Source organism: Arabidopsis thaliana, chromosome 5 (genome assembly GCF_000001735.4).
Source record: "Arabidopsis thaliana chromosome 5, partial sequence".
In the NCBI taxonomy this organism is placed as follows: Eukaryota; Viridiplantae; Streptophyta; class Magnoliopsida; order Brassicales; family Brassicaceae; genus Arabidopsis; species Arabidopsis thaliana.
The window spans coordinates 22,581,593-22,597,011 of record NC_003076.8 but is presented as its reverse complement, the minus strand read 5'-3'; the positions used below and the strand labels follow the sequence as shown (position 1 = coordinate 22,597,011).

General features: G+C 38.7%; 4 protein-coding genes across 16 annotated transcripts; 1 reads left to right on the top strand and 3 right to left on the bottom strand.

Moving 5' to 3' along the window:
* Nucleotides 1-168: 168 nt before the first annotated feature.
* On the bottom strand, nt 169-2,395 carry AT5G55830 (Concanavalin A-like lectin protein kinase family protein; the record flags this gene model as incomplete). Its single annotated transcript, NM_124965.2, has 1 exon — nt 169-2,357. One exon carries the CDS (start codon nt 2,355-2,357, stop codon nt 312-314), a length of 2,046 nt encoding a protein of 681 aa, NP_200394.1. The 3' UTR covers nt 169-311.
* Nucleotides 2,396-2,876: 481 nt separating this feature from the next.
* Nucleotides 2,877-10,725, bottom strand: WYR (inner centromere protein, ARK-binding region protein; the record flags this gene model as incomplete). 11 transcript variants are annotated; one of them, NM_124964.1, is made up of 11 exons in its annotated part: nt 2,977-3,098; nt 3,474-3,565; nt 3,657-3,820; nt 3,897-4,052; nt 4,146-4,555; nt 4,673-5,966; nt 6,413-6,601; nt 6,923-7,111; nt 7,228-9,785; nt 10,188-10,416; nt 10,648-10,725. In NM_124964.1, the coding sequence occupies 11 exons, from the start codon at nt 10,723-10,725 to the stop codon at nt 2,977-2,979; spliced, it is 5,481 nt and encodes a 1,826-aa protein (NP_200393.1). The 11 variants fall into 11 exon arrangements, with proteins under 11 accessions (NP_001331528.1, NP_001331529.1, NP_001331530.1 ...); NM_001345161.1 differs by lacking the exon at nt 10,648-10,725 and having other exon boundaries at nt 2,877-3,386; nt 10,188-10,521; NM_001345154.1 differs by lacking the exon at nt 6,413-6,601 and having other exon boundaries at nt 2,947-3,386; nt 3,657-3,832.
* Nucleotides 10,607-13,040, top strand: NMNAT (nicotinate/nicotinamide mononucleotide adenyltransferase). 3 transcript variants are annotated; one of them, NM_124963.5, is made up of 9 exons: nt 10,607-10,822; nt 10,996-11,069; nt 11,465-11,550; nt 11,739-11,822; nt 11,912-11,996; nt 12,173-12,252; nt 12,344-12,445; nt 12,541-12,599; nt 12,687-13,040. In NM_124963.5, the coding sequence occupies exons 1-9, from the start codon at nt 10,773-10,775 to the stop codon at nt 12,781-12,783; spliced, it is 717 nt and encodes a 238-aa protein (NP_200392.3). In that variant the 5' UTR covers nt 10,607-10,772; the 3' UTR covers nt 12,784-13,040. The 3 variants fall into 3 exon arrangements, with proteins under 3 accessions (NP_200392.3, NP_001190551.1, NP_001329970.1); NM_001203622.1 differs by having other exon boundaries at nt 10,665-10,822; nt 11,728-11,760; nt 11,857-11,996; nt 12,099-12,252; nt 12,687-13,027; NM_001345151.1 differs by having other exon boundaries at nt 10,665-10,822; nt 11,728-11,760; nt 11,857-11,996; nt 12,099-12,445; nt 12,687-13,027.
* A 541-nt stretch (nt 13,041-13,581) lies between these two features.
* On the bottom strand, nt 13,582-15,318 carry AT5G55800 (Cysteine/Histidine-rich C1 domain family protein; the record flags this gene model as incomplete). Its single annotated transcript, NM_124962.1, has 1 exon — nt 13,582-15,318. One exon carries the CDS (start codon nt 15,316-15,318, stop codon nt 13,582-13,584), a length of 1,737 nt encoding a protein of 578 aa, NP_200391.1.
* Between the last annotated feature and the right edge of the window lie 101 nt (nt 15,319-15,419).

The window sequence follows — 15,419 nt, the reverse complement described above, 5'->3', positions numbered from 1 at the left end:
CATTGCGCCATGTTGTGTGATCGTGTCATGAGCGTATGTTATGTATATAGATCGCGTCACAAGGTTTCTTCACTATCAAGTAAGGTACGTAACTTTGATCAATCTTGAAATTGGGTTTTGGCTTTTGATTTCTCTATAAATCATTCCCTATTTAGAAAATGAGCTTTTGTTCAAGATTCTGAGATAGATTTATATGAAAACAGAAACCTAATGGTTCAATATAAACTCATTGAACCAAAGGCCACACATAGTGTTTATACAAAATCAAATGAAAAAATATCAATCAAAACGAAAGAATTAAAAGTGTTATACTAAGATACAACGTACACGATGCTGTCTCCTTCTTCATCTTCCGAAACAATGTCATCAAGACTTAACCCACAAGAGAAAGACAATGTAGGTTTCATCTTCGGAACCGGACTTGGCTCAATCTCATTGTTAAGTATCTGAAGAACACGTCTCATAGATGGTCTCTCATTACTATCTGGATGGGCACATTTAAGACCCACAAGCAAAAGTTTCTTCATCATTTCTTCATCAAACTCACCTTTCAATCTCTCATCCACAGCTTCAAGAACTCTTCCTTCACTGTGCAATCTCCAAACCCAATCCACTAGATTCACTGTCTTTTGACTCTCTGGTTCTTTATCTATTGGCCTTCTCCCACAAGCAACTTCTAGGATCACCACTCCGTAGCTAAAAGCATCTGTTTTCTCAGTCGCTGTGCCGTATTGGAGATACTCTGGTGCGAGGTAACCCATTGTACCAGCGGTTAAAGTTGAGACAGGGCTCTTATCATGCTCCGTGAGTCTAGCTAGACCAAAATCTCCCAGCCTTGCGTTGAAGTTTATGTCAAGCATTATGTTGCTCGTCTTAATATCTCTGTGAACCACTTGCTGCTCACACTCATGGTGAAGATAAGACAAAGCTGATGCTAAACCAATCGCTATATTCAGCCTATGAGACCAGTCAAGCGCCACAGCTCCTGTTTGTGATTCTTGATACAGAATCTTATCAAGACTTCCATTAGGCATGAACTCATAGACAAGAAGCAATTCACCTTTCTCGTTACACCAACCCTGCAACTGAACAAGATTCTTGTGCCGCAAGCAAGCAATAATCGATAACTCTGCCAAAAACTCTGTTTTACCTTCGGTTGAATTATGCCTCGATCTTTTCACAGCAGAGATCGTCCCAGAGGAAACAAACATAGCTCTGTAAACATTCCCAAACGCTCCTCTTCCAATGACTCTACTTGAATGAAACCCTTTAGTAGCTGTGTAAAGCTCTTTATAGCTAAACTCTCTTAAACCAGTGATTAGCTCAGTCTTAAGCTCCTTCTCTGCTTTCACACTTTTCCATTTCTTCAAAGTAAAGTACCCAAACACAAAGAGAGCTAAACAGATTAACACCGGACAAGAAATACCAAGTCCAATAGCAAGATTGTGTCGATGCCTCCGCTTCTTACTCGGTATCACAACAGGATCATCATTCACCACAGAACTATCTGAAACATTGTGAAGATGATTAGATTTCGATCTCACCGGAAGAAATCCAGAAGTCTTGAAACTCCAATTCTCGATCAGATGAATCTCTGTGCTTCCTTCTGTTGAACCTGAGAATCCTACATACATTTCACCGTTCAAGAACGGAGAAAGATCGATGTTAACCGATAAAAGAGGCTTCTCTGGCTTCTTCGTTGTAGTGACTGGATCTGTATAACTCAAGAACACGTTCAATAAACGTAAATCGTTCTTGTAATCGATCCAAGAAGTTATCGATTTACCAGATTTGAGATCAATCTGAGACGAAAGCAAAGGATCTGAAGTTGAGATTGAGTTCAAACTATCAACATCTAAACCAATGTGATTACCATTTGGATCGTTGAAATGAGGATCCAATTTCGTATCGAATTCGATAGCGACGAATCGATTCTTCATCGGCTGAGAGGAATTGACGAGACCTAAGTAACCACCGGGACTTCCTAAAGTATCGTTGTCGTGAGAGAGGAAGAAAGCGAGTCCGTCACCGGCGGAGGTTGGATCTGGGTTTAAGTTTTGAACGGTGAAGGAGAAGTGAGTGGAGAAAGACGCCGTGGTGTTTGAATCCGGATCGTAGAAACGGATCGGATTGTTGTAGATTACTGTACCGGAGCTTGTATCGGGAACACCTAGCTCTCTTGTGAGCCCAACGACACCGTTTCGGAGATGTGAATCTCCGAGGAATGTGAGGTTACGGATTGTGAAGGATTTGAATGTGAAATTCATGTTATCGGATGATACGAAGATTGGTTTCGACATGGATAGAGCTGTTATCCATGTGAAGAAGATAACAAGAAGCTTTCTTGATAGAGACATTAGAGAGAGAGAGAAGAGAAAGTTTCGGTATTACTGTGGTGGGAAAATGGATTCGAATTGATGATTATGAAGAAGGTGAGGGTATTATAGTATTTTTACTGTGGCAACGGTTATTAAGGTTGGTGTGAAACGCTGTCGTTTTTAAGGGTGGGAACAAAAGTGGTGGAGCGGGTCGGGTGGGGTCTGGTACATGGGACGCAAAAATCAAAACTGACCGTTTTAATGGAATCTATATAGCGCCACCACGTGAATAGAAATATTATTGATCTTTTACTTCATTTAAGTTTCTGTCTATTTTATCATATAACTCAATTTGACTCACCCACTATGGTTGACTGTTTACTGTTAACTGTTTTGTAGACTAGAAAAAGCATTCACTACTTTTGAAACAGATACTGAAATTGATACTAGTGAATTTCTGTGATTATACCATCTCAGTAAACATATTTAACAAGTTCAACAGCATTTTTCAATCCGTTGTGCAAAAGTGAGCGAGTGCTAAATAATAAATCCCACAATTGTGATTTGTGACTACTTTATTTAAGTTCTGAATTCGACAGTTATTAAATAATAAATATAGTTAAGCGATCGTGATCCAAAAAGTTATTTTTTTTCTTTCTTATCCAAAAGTTATTTTGACGAAGTCGACATTGAAAAGTAGTGAGAATTTGGTTATATTGAAAAAGAACAAATCTCTTGCTTTCAGCACCTGGCTCTTTCCACTAGGAAAATCAACAGAACCTATGAATATTTTACAAAATGGAAGTAGCCGTTATGTATGAACATGAGCGTCAATGGGGATTGACTAATTAATTATTACATTACCCATTCACTGATACATAAGAAAGCAAAAAGGAATCTTAAGCTTAAAGATACTATGGTTTATGTTCCTCATTTTCAGCAAAAGTTAAGAAGAAACTTGAAACACATAGATACTTACTTTGTTTGTGGTTTTAATGTCACTGAGAATCTGACCTTTGGCTTCTCGTTGTTTATGCTATCTCGACTGGAACTTTCGCGGCAAAAGAACTGAGAGATTCATAACAAAAACTTATCCATAAGTATGGCGAAAACTATGACACTTTTTTTCTATAAAATGTAATCAAGATATCTTACCGTTACTTATATCACAGGCGCTTTTTGCAGGAAAAGTAACATCGGGATCAATGTTTTGTTGGGAAATGACAGCGAGCCGTACATTGCTCTTGCTGTGTAGATAAGAAGCGTTGGGGTAAACAAATGATAATGACTAATGAGAGATAAACATTAACGAATGAGAGAGCAATTCAGAAACAAAACCTGGCCCAAGTAGGAGCGAATTTTTTGTTGGACATGTCGTCATTGTCGTCTTCCTCTTCATCTTCGTCATCTGAGCATTTGTATGGAGAGATGTTGTACGACTCTTCCATTTCTTCAATTCCCATGTTGGCTTCTTCAGACATGTTCCCTGGATTGCTTATCACCTGCAAGCACAACTATTGTCATCAATTATGATTGGTTTCATCTCTAAATTGTCTACAAAAGATGAGAGACTTATACCTTGAAATCATTTTCTCTAGAGCTTCTTGAAGCATTGGTATCATCACTAGAATTACTCTTTGATCTCACCGCTGGGATCCTAGAATTCGCTTGCCTGGTTTTCTCAGCATTATTTTGGTCTTCTTTGAGTTCCTTTTGTGCTTTTATTCTCGCATCCTAAAAATGTCGTTATTTTTAACTTAGCAAAATCTCCTACACCACAATAGTCAAACAAAGTTTTGAAGAACAGAACAAGAGAAGGGCTCTTACCATAGCTTGTCTTTTCAATTCTTTTTCAGCTTGAAGCTTTTCATCAGCCTCTCTTTGTTGTCTTTGAAAATCTGCAATGCGTTGTCTTTTTTTAGCTTCCTTCAACCTTTTGTCTTCTTCTTCCCTCTGCCTTTTCCTATCAGCCATTTCAAACTCCTTTCTCTTCCTTTCTTCTTCTTTCTTTTTCTTTTCCATCTCCTGCTTCCAAGCCATTTCTGCCTCCTTTTTCTTTCGATCTTCTTCTTTCTTTTTCTTCTCTATCTCTTGCTTTTTCAGATTTTCCTGTTCCTGTTTTGCCCGTTCAAGCTTCATAGCTTCCTTCTTCAGCTTACGATCATTCTCTTTCTGTTCAGCAATACGTTTTGAAGCCTCAGCAGCCTCCAGGGCCTTTACTTTGACATCCCTTTTCCCTGGAGGAAACATAAATAGGGTCAAATCAGGTGAATAACTAGCGCAAGATGGTAAAATGATACCTCCAATTAATTGGAAATTTCAAAAGCCTCATACTCGAAAGAAATAACAATTACCTGTAATTAGTGCAGGTGCTGGTTTTTGCTGCTGCACTAGTGGAACGAACGAAGTGATGTTTGAGACAATGTTGTTGTGCCTAGGTTCTTTTTCTTGTAACCGTGGACCTACAGTTGTCAAACTCGAGTTGCAAGACAACTTAGGCTTACTGAACCTGCTACTAGGCGGTTTAACATTTCTTTTAGCACCTGCTCCACCTTGGTTCTCTTTACCTTTACCCGTGAATCTTCGGTTACTCAGCTTTCCCACTTTACTTTTGACACTGTTGCACTTAGCTGAAAAGCTGAATGCAGTACTGACAGAGTCTAGACTCTGTCTATCGGCAGGAATCTTGGCTTCAGAAACAGATGGAAGAAGCTTCATAGGATCTTCATTAACATCACCAAGAGGTTTCCTTTCAGCAGACACATTCTCCCTTTCAGAACCAGATGCTTCATTGACAGCATCAGATATCTCATCTATGTTTTCGTTCTCTTCAGCTATGCAAGGAAGTTCCGGAATTGAACTTCCTCGCTTCTCTGACCTCATAGACTTTGGAGTGTTCGTACATAAGTTCTCAGCTTCCTCTTCTATGTTCTCATTCTCTTCGCTAATGCAAGGTAGGTCTGGTGTCTGAGTGCTTCGTTTCTCTGAACTGGAAGACTTTTGCAAACTTCTATACCACAGCTTCTCAGTTGGTGACATGCAAGGATTCCTAGCCTCAGCAGATGAGCCAGTACCAGGCAAAGAGTCAGTGTACGATCTTCCTGTATAATCATGGTTAATCCCCAAGTTATCAAAGACAGAGCTACCCTCGAGATTCTGACTGAAAAACATGCCATCAAACAGCTCGGTTGAAACAGACTGATCCAAGTCTAGTTTTTCATCGAACTTAAATGTTTTAGCCAGATGTAATGACGGAGTGTTCATGCAAGCAGACTTGCAAATCTGCTCTATCATGGCTGCACTTTCTGCTGTAGTTCTTGGAAGTTGGAAGCTGTCATGATTTAACTGGTTTTTGGAGCCGCTTTGATTTTCATCATCAGTCTGGATAATAAAACCCTCCAAGACAGGGGGGCTTCCATCGTCTGAGCTTATCAAACCCAAGGGTGTTAAGCAAGGAGAACTATCTGAGTCGCGAACAATACAACTAGCTAATCCATGTGAGGTTTCACCAGCATATGGAAAAAAGTTAATATTTTCTGATCCAACTCTGTGATCTGGAGCAATTTGACTCCTCTGTACACTTAGCTGTTCTGTTCTGTAGGAAAGCGAGGCAGGACTCATCAATCCAGCTTCCTTGAGTAAATAACTCTGTAAACATCCATGTTCTGGTTAATTGCACATCATATAGAACAAGATAAATCATTATGGAACTAAGAGCTTGAACTGTACTGCAGTTTCATCTCTTGGCAGACAATCAGTAGAGTCATAGAAATAAAGACACACAAGGATGAGCACTACTAATCTGAGACTTAATTAGGATTTCAGATTTTGACCGATAATTTTTGTGGAGCTTTTTATATACATGTGTAGCTTGAGAGATGCTTAATACTACGACACTTAGACCTAGAATGAGATTTTCTCATTAGTAATAACAATAGTACAGCTTTTAATTGAAGGTTTAATTGTCTATTTCCCTTTTAGAGCATGGAACGAAGATATCTTTTTTTTTTTAATGAGCGATTAAAACTTCAGGAGAAAGAGGTTACTATTTAGAAGACATTAAACATAAGAATACAGAGAAATAATGAACAGACCTCTTCAAATCGTAACTCAGCTGACGATGCAGATCCAATCATTTTTTGTAACTCAACACTATAGTGATGTGAAGATGCAGATCCAATCAACTTCTGTAACTCAACGTCATAGTTATCGACGTTGTGACATGCGGCTTCCTCCCTATGATGTACTGCTTCTCTAACATAATCTGACTCGAGAATGTCTCCCTGCAACATTATAAAATCCCATGATTCAAAAAGCATCTTAATTACATTTAGCTTTTGACCCATAACTTTTATGGAGGTTTTTATATACATGTGTAGCTTGAGAGGTGCTTAATACTACGACACTTAGACCTAGAATGAGATTTTCTCATTACAGTAATAACAATAGTACAGCTTATAATTGATGGTATAATTGTCTATTTCCCTTTTAGAGCATGGAATGAAGATATCTTTGTTTTTTTATGAGCGATTAAAACTTCAGGAGAAAGAGATTACTATTTAGAAGACATTATACATAAGAATACAGAGAAATAATGAACATACCTCTTCAAATCGTAACTCAGCTGACGATGCAGATCCAATCATTTTTTGTAACTCAACACTATAGTGATGTGAAGATGCAGATCCAATCAACTTCTGTAACTCAACGTCATAGTTATCGACGTTGTGACATGCGGCTTCCTCCCTATGATGTACTGCTTCCCTAACATAATCTGACTCGAGAATGTCTCCCTGCAACATATAAAATCCCATGATTCAAAAAGCATCTTAATTACATTTAGAAGGAAAGAGCAGTTAAAGACTCTCATATATTGAGCTGTCCCAAGACTTAGGGAAAGAATATTCACCCCTGGACTTGACGAAAGCTCTCTTCTAGTTGGTTTTTCCAGGATTCTTCTCCGCTTATTCTGCCGCATGGAACCCCCCATGGGGGAACTAGAGCAGAAAAATTCTTGAATCGGGCTCTCTAGATCATGACATTCATCTGCTTCTGTACATGTTACATCTCTTTTAATTGGGGGAACAGCTTTTTCAGAGGATGTTTCATGTTGAGGTCTCTTTGTCAATGCATCTATATGGCCAGTGAATGTATTTGACTCTGTAGGTTCATTCTCTCCCACTTTTAAGCCAGGGTGGCTTGCATACGATTCCATTTCTGCTACCATTTCTATGTTTAACCCATTGTGATCTTCAATGTCATTCATTTCATTGTTTGCCGATAAATTTACTCCAGAATCAGTGAGAGATGGGACATCAAACACCCTTGCGGTGGGTGCTGGGGTGGGGACCTTCTCCATGCTTGATTTTTCTCGACTATTCTCTGGAACCTCATCGAAGTTGTCCACAAAAACAGGGCGATCAGGGGTTCTCAGCAATGAATTTCCTTCTCTAACTTCAAGTTGTTTGTCAGCCGATTTATGATTAGACCCATCAGAAAGAGCCTTATAGTCATTTGCTGATTCCTCTTCTATGAGTGAGCTTCTTGCCCTACTAATTATTCCATGGCTTTGGTTACTCCCCACTTCGGTCAATGAACCCAGTGGCTGTACTTCCTTGGACCCACAACTGATATCACATCTTTTAGAATGGTCAATCAATTTTTCCGGAGTACCACTTTCATTAAGAATAGATTCCACCACCACTGGCAAAACTACCGTGATGTCAGTTTGGCTTAAACTTCTAGATTTTGAAATACCGCTAATTTCAGTTGACTCACCATTGTTATCTTCCTCCACTAATAAAGCTTCGCCATTAACAGTAACGGGCTTCAACAATACACTTTCATCGTCTGATTGCTTGACTGAGTGTCTCGACTGCAGTTCAATTGAAGAGGACTCAACAAAGCTCAAAAGCTCGATCTGGGATATAGAGTCTTGGATTGCACCCGCAAATGTGGTCTCATCTGGGGAGATACCAGTTTGGCTTACCCTTTCAGCACTTGAACATCTGTTAGTGTCAACACATTCACCCGTTTCTTTTGATTGATCGCTGCTAGTAATATTTTCAACTACTAAACCTTCAGCATCAACACTAGAGGGATTCAGTGAATCTTTTACATGGCTACCTTGCAGTACTGGAATTGAATCTCTTGGCTCCAAGTTAATTGAAGAAGACTCAACAGAGCCTGAATGCTCGGTCTTGGATCTATTTTCTCGAGCATTACTTCTAGATCTTGCAATGATTTCAGACTGAAAGATGCTCGTTCCCGCATCTGTCACCATAGAAACTTCACTAGTCGTAGTTATTGCTTGAGGTAATTCTACTTCATGATCAGCCCAGTGAGAGGGATTTGAATTTGTTAACAGAAAATTACCAGAAAAGGAGTTGCTTGATTTTTGATGTTTCCTCTTGGAGTTATCTTGAATTGAGCTTTTAGATCTTGTACTTCCATCGAGATAAGCTGTTTCATAGCAACTTCTGCTTTTGGGATCATCCACTTGCTCATCTACTTTGCCAGACGCTTCATCAATTGTCTCAATGGACTGTAATATATCAATGTCATTCACATGACCAGACTCGAGTAGACATTCTGGTACAATAGAAGCATAAGCATCACCACTTGAAGATATTGACACTGAATCCACTTCATGATGCAAGGTAAAAGACTCTGTAGGTACACTAATCTTAATACATTGATCTCCTCTTTTACCTTGAGAATTACTGTTCTCCACTTCTTCTCGACACTCTTCATCATTTTCATCATGCTTAAATAACTTTATCTCACTAACACTATCAGACCTTAATGAAGCAATCCCAAAGCCTATATCACCACCCGGAGAAGGTTTGAGCTCATTTCTACTGTTTGAACGGCTTTTTGACGCTTTTGCACTACTACGAAGCTCCAAAGCTTTTTGACGTGACCTTGATCTCTGCATCTTAGCAAGTGATAATCCAGGGTCAATGCAAGTGTCTGGTTCAATTTCCTCTTGACAATAACCAAGAGATGAAGATTTCCGCTTACAACCAGTAGTTGAGACACATTTGGGAACCTTTTCCCCTTGGCTACATCCAGGAGATGTAGCATCAAGATTAGTTTCAACTCTCTGATTCTTGGAGTGTTCGGGAGATGAACAACTTTGATTCTCTCTGCAATCGATTGAGACACTTTCTGGCAATCTCTCTTTCTCATGTACATCTCTAGGAGATGCAATATTAACATCCTGCTCATGAGAATGATTCGAAACTTGTCTGACTAAGTTGTGTGAGAGGTTGTGTTGCGGTTCCTCTTCAAGCAACTGCTCTTCTAGCGGGTTATTTACCACAGAGGTCAGGTCTTGTCTTACTACATTGTCAGCTAGAAACCTGACAGGCCGTTGGTATGAAAAGGGACGACTGCTAGGACAAACGATGGAAGGTCTTGATGAAGGAAATAGAAGTTCTGATATAATCTCCTCCTTATTTAACTCTGTATACATATAAACAAACATCACAATAAGAATCGCAAACAGAAACTCTTCTATTCAATCGTAACTGAAACAGATATACACGCAATGTACGTTAATACTAGCCTTAACAAAATGCTCCTTAACTTATCACAGAAAAATCAACATCAAAGTGTGATTATGAACCCTAACACCATTTCTAATCTTTCAATTCCATCTTCTCACAGTAATTCGACATCAAATTTATGGTAATACGCTTTATAAACTTTCAATCCATTTCCCGTTTAAGTATCAAACAACTTCGCAGCATCATTACTCAATAGCCACTAAGACTACTAATCAATTTTGCTCTAATTAGCCAAACAAATCTACATTTACCATCACGGACAAGAAATTGAGCACTAAAAATCAGATTTAACAACTACCGGAAGTTTGGGAAGGTAGAGACGGAGACCAGAGCCACGACGGAGGAGATACTCCGGCGAGTAGGCATTTGGAAGCTAAATGCTGGTCATAGAGATCTACTTGTTGCTGAACCTGCTCGACGATTCGCCTCTTCCTCTCAAAGATCTGAACGAAAAGATTCTCAATCTTCACATTCGCCGTCTTCCCCCTCGGATTCTCCTTGACGGAAAACATCGCCGACGACCTACTCTAGAGATAGAGCGAGAGAGAGAGAGAGACTGTTAGCGCGGATTTGAATTTCAAAATTTTGGGGATAAAGATTTCATTTTCGCTTTCGTTTTTCACTGAAAAAAATAGAATGAAGCTTTTTTAGCTTTTTTAACCCTCGCTACCTGAACGATGCGTTTAGTTTTAAACGGCTTCGTATTGTGTCTAATATCTATCTTCTCGTTAGCTGTAAAACGTTTCGTTTTAACAAACCTTTTTCATACGATGTCGTTTCTCTCTATCTTTTAATACTTTCGCCGTCGTCGTCTTATTTTCGCTGTCCCTGATCATTCGCCGGAGCTACCATTAAGAGACTGAGATTCAATCATCAGAGTTCAATGGATGTCCCGTTACCAGTCGAGAAATTATCTTATGGATCAAACACTGAGTAAATTTTGAAGCTTATTCTCGATTTTGATTCCCTTCATTTGTCTTTTTTGTGAAAATTCTGATTTTGTAAATTTGATCTGCTTGGTTACTTATGATGATGAGATTCTCACCAGGTTTATTATTAAAATTCCGTCCGGGTGTTGAATATTTTCGATTGTTTGTCTGAAACAGGGACAAAACTTGTGTAGTGCTTGTGGCAACTGGGAGTTTCAATCCTCCTACTTTCATGCATTTACGCATGTTTGGTCAGTTCTTTTACCAGAGTAGATATATAATTCATTTTTTTATATGTTTATCAATGGCGTTTCAGATTCTATCAATCCGAAAGTTTTCACAATTTGAGGCATAATGATCAGTGTTTTGACTCGTTTCAATGGGAAAATCCAATACTGGTTTATAGTCAAAAGTAGCTTAAGATTATATGCCTTGTTGTTTACTTCTTGAGTGAAACCGTTTCTTGAGTATATGATTGTGTTAGCTTTGTATATTTTGGTTTATAAAACCGGCATATGACAAGAATGAACTGCAGAACTTAGAGGTTTCAATTGTTGATTCTTGTCCATTGCTGTGACCTTTTGTTCAAATGTATATGTTTCTTTACATCAAACTGATAAGTTCTCTTCCTTTTTTTTGTCGCTAGAGCTGGCGAGAGATGAATTACGCTCAAAAGGATTTCATGTTCTTGGAGGATATATGTCTCCTGTTAATGATGCATATAAGAAGAAGGTATTTGTCATCTTGAGAATCTTAGTTTCTTTCCATAATGACTCTTTTTTTTCTGAACCTATGCTAATGGACATGTTATGTGTGATGAAACTAAGAGCTTCTTTTTCTTTTTTAGCTCCCAAAGTTCTTCTGTTTACTATTCTGTTTAGTTTCCCTTAGAACTAATAATTTCATCAGATTATGTGTAGGGCCTTTTATCTGCAGAACATCGTTTAGAGATGTGTAATGTATCATGTCAAAGCTCTGACTTTGTAATGGTTGATCCGTGGGAGGTACTTTCTTATTCCTCGAAAAGCTTTTAATCAGTTCTCTTTAGTGGAACAATGCGTTGTTTACAAAAATGTGGAAGCTGTTTCTACAGGCATCTCAAAGCAACTACCAACGAACTTTGACGGTTTTATCAAGGGTCAAGACTTTCTTAACAACAAATCGACATGTACCCGAGGGTAAGATAACTGCAAGAAGTGTCCTGTGTCGCCTTTAGCATCTTTCTATTCAAAGTTTATCTCACTTACATTTTGGGAGTAATTGCTGGGTCGTCTGAATAGTGTTGCTTGCTATGTTTTTATCATACGTGCTAGCCACTACGCAAATGACAAACACAAATTTATTCTAATGCTAGAATCTCTCAAAGTCATGCTACTATGTGGCTCGGATTTACTGCTATCTTTCTGCACTCCCGGTGTTTGGATCCCTGAACAGGTAAACCAAGGTAGCATTGTTATATAAACGTAGATGTGTTTATCAAATTTACTCACAGTTATGCTCCTTTTTCAACACTTGGTTTTTGAAGTTAAGAACTATTTGCAAAGATTATGGCATTGTGTGCATCCGTAGAGAAGGACAAGATGTTGAAAATATGATCTCTGGTGACGAAATCTTAAACGAAAACTGTGTAAGTATTACCAGGTTTCTGTTCTGACTCTGCTGTATCAGTCCGTGATTGTGCACATGGTTTACTGAATAGTGCCCCCTCGATTTCTTTCGCAGGCTAACGTCAAAATCGTTGACAATACTGTTCCTAATCAAATCAGTTCGAGTAGATTAAGGTAGTGTGAGATTTATTTATCCTTCCCGAGAACAGTTCATATACACTAAAAAATGATTTCTCTTGCTCATTCCTCTGCTTCTTTCAGGCAATGCATTTCGCGAGGGTTATCGGTTAAATACTTGACTGAAGATGGAGTAATAGATTATATCAGACAACATCAACTATACACTGAGCTCACATGACAAACGCTGAGAGGATTATTATACTTCATCAGATCAAATATTACAACACAACTCATCAAATAATGGTGTGATAAACAGATCAGATATATTTGTTGAGTCTCTGTATTTTAAGGTTCTTATTTATCAACTCTTTGTATCATATTCATATGTACAACAAATGTGAAGAAAAAAAAACACAAAAGAGGCGAGAGAAATGTGAAACTGATGATGGATTACTTCTATATAATATATTTGAAAGTTTTCAAAATCAGCGTCAAAGTCTAACTTCTCTGTTTCGATAAGAATGAGCTGGGGACTAGTCATGAAATACCCATGACTTGTTTTTGAGGATTCAGGGGGATGGACATTGTTTATAGCTGGGTTTCAGACAAAGCTAGGGACATCTAGAAGTGAACTCTCTGCATTTTTTTTTACTTGTGTTCTGCATATTTGATTGTGGCTTAAAAATGCAAGAACATTAAAAAAAAAAAAAACATAATACGTAAGTTCAGAAAAAAAATTAACAAAAAAACCAAAGAGAAAAAAAGAAAATTACATCTTACATAAAATTTTAAAAAATAATAAACGAAATAGAAAATTACATCTCACAGAGCCGGAATATCAAAATAGGGGGAAAATGGGTAAGTCGTCAGTACCTCGCATTTTTGTTATACATTGCCTAATTGGAATTCGGACTACAACTGCGAGAACACAAGTATTTGTTCTCCGCTTTAAAATATATTGGGAATGGACAGCGGCAGTAGCATCGATCGCATATTGGTCGGGAGAGAGAACTGTTGAGAAGAATCTGAACAGATTCTATTGTTTGAGCAGATTTGAAGTAAATGTCTGGCCAAGTAAACATTCAGCATGAAGAGTGGTACAGCAGTCATTGCATTTATAAATTTTCCTTTCTTTTTTGTCTCTATTTGTTGGCAACCTTTTTTTTTTTTTGTCCCCCGAATTCGCTTTTTCTTTTACAACTTCTATTTTTCCTTCACAGATCTCACACCAGTATGGTTTATCACTTGCCTCTTTTCCATCACAGATCATGAGAAAATGACTATCATGCTTATACCTTACTTTTTCTGGCAAGGAAGCGCAATGGAAACATATCGTATAATCGCACTCCATGCAATTTACTTCCAAACTATCCATATCAAAATCTTCTTTGCAGATTTGACAGTGCGTCACTTTATTTGAGTCCTCCCAAGGTAGGTATAAGGGATGTTTGTGGCCGTGGAATTCAAATGGTTCGATAATCGAGGCACACCGTAAGTCTAGTGCTATACGTTCGTGATGTTTATCTAAATAATGAAAATAGTAGAAGCCAACAACCAGACGCCTACATGCAGTACACTGGCTTACACTTTCCTCACCAGGAGATGCCGTGTTTAAAAGTGTAAGTGGATATGGATGTAAGGGATGTCGCTTCATGCATGGAGCATTTGCACAACTTTCATGGAGGATAAAGTCGCATTCCATGCATGAATAGAATTGACCTTCATAGATCGGAAGCGCACACCCTCGACAATACGTATTTTCGTCATAAGCTCTAAAGATCTCAAGTTGCAGATGGTGACTATGAAAAGGGTGGAGTATTATTCCATCAGCTATCCTCTTGAACGGCTCACCATCATCTATCTTATCATTTTCTTCTGGTACTCCTTCGAGTTCTTTTCCATCCCACACCTTTGGATCTATTGCACATTTTGAATGAACAAAATAACCATCACATTTATTGCAAGCATACGCACCATAATTGTTGTCAACTTGTTCTCTGCAGACTCCGCATGAAAAGGTTCCAGATAGAAGAGAAGAGGTAAAAGATATACGGTGGTGGTGGCGAGATATCCTGATGACATGCGGGAAACCCCGACAATCTTTATGGATTGCGAAGACACATTGGATACAAATATATGTGGGATCAAACTTCTTAATCGAGGCACAAAAATGGCAAACTAAAGAAGCTTGTGCAGGGTAAAAGGTGAGAGGGTGGGAATGGCTTTTTGGGTGGTCTACAGCAAAGGGTATTGACCTCATCGCACAGATCGGATGCATAATGAGCTTGCATGTAGAACAGTGATAAAAAATGTCGTTGAAATAATGGTGACAACAAATGCAGTTTTGACTCTGTGGAGAACTGGTAAGTCGAAGAGAGTGAAAAGGGTGGGAAGGATGTATGATCTCGAATGGAGACTCTACGCATTCTTTGTGGAACATTTTTTCACATATAAGGCATGCATAATAGGTTGCACTGAGCGTTGGACGCCCGCATGCACCACACCGAAAATCTTCTGGATCAGGTTGTTCAGTGTTGCACCAAAAGAGAAGGACTACAGGAAGCTTACAGATATAAGGGTTGTCCCAATCAAGGAAAGATTCGCCTTCTTGATCAGTACTGGTTCTTTTGCTGGGGAAGTGAGGGGAACAATTGAATGGATAAAACTCTTGAGTCTCATGACCATCAATGTGATTGCGCTTATGAAAATTGATACGTGAACTAGGACATGAAAAAAGAGGTTGAAGAGGGAGTTTATGGCCACCAGAATCCATGGCCAGTGATTCACTGGAGGAGTTTGGGTTGTCTGTTTGTGTTAATGTGTATACCAAAAATGGTTTTCCATCAATTTCCTCCTTTCAAAATACTCCCACGG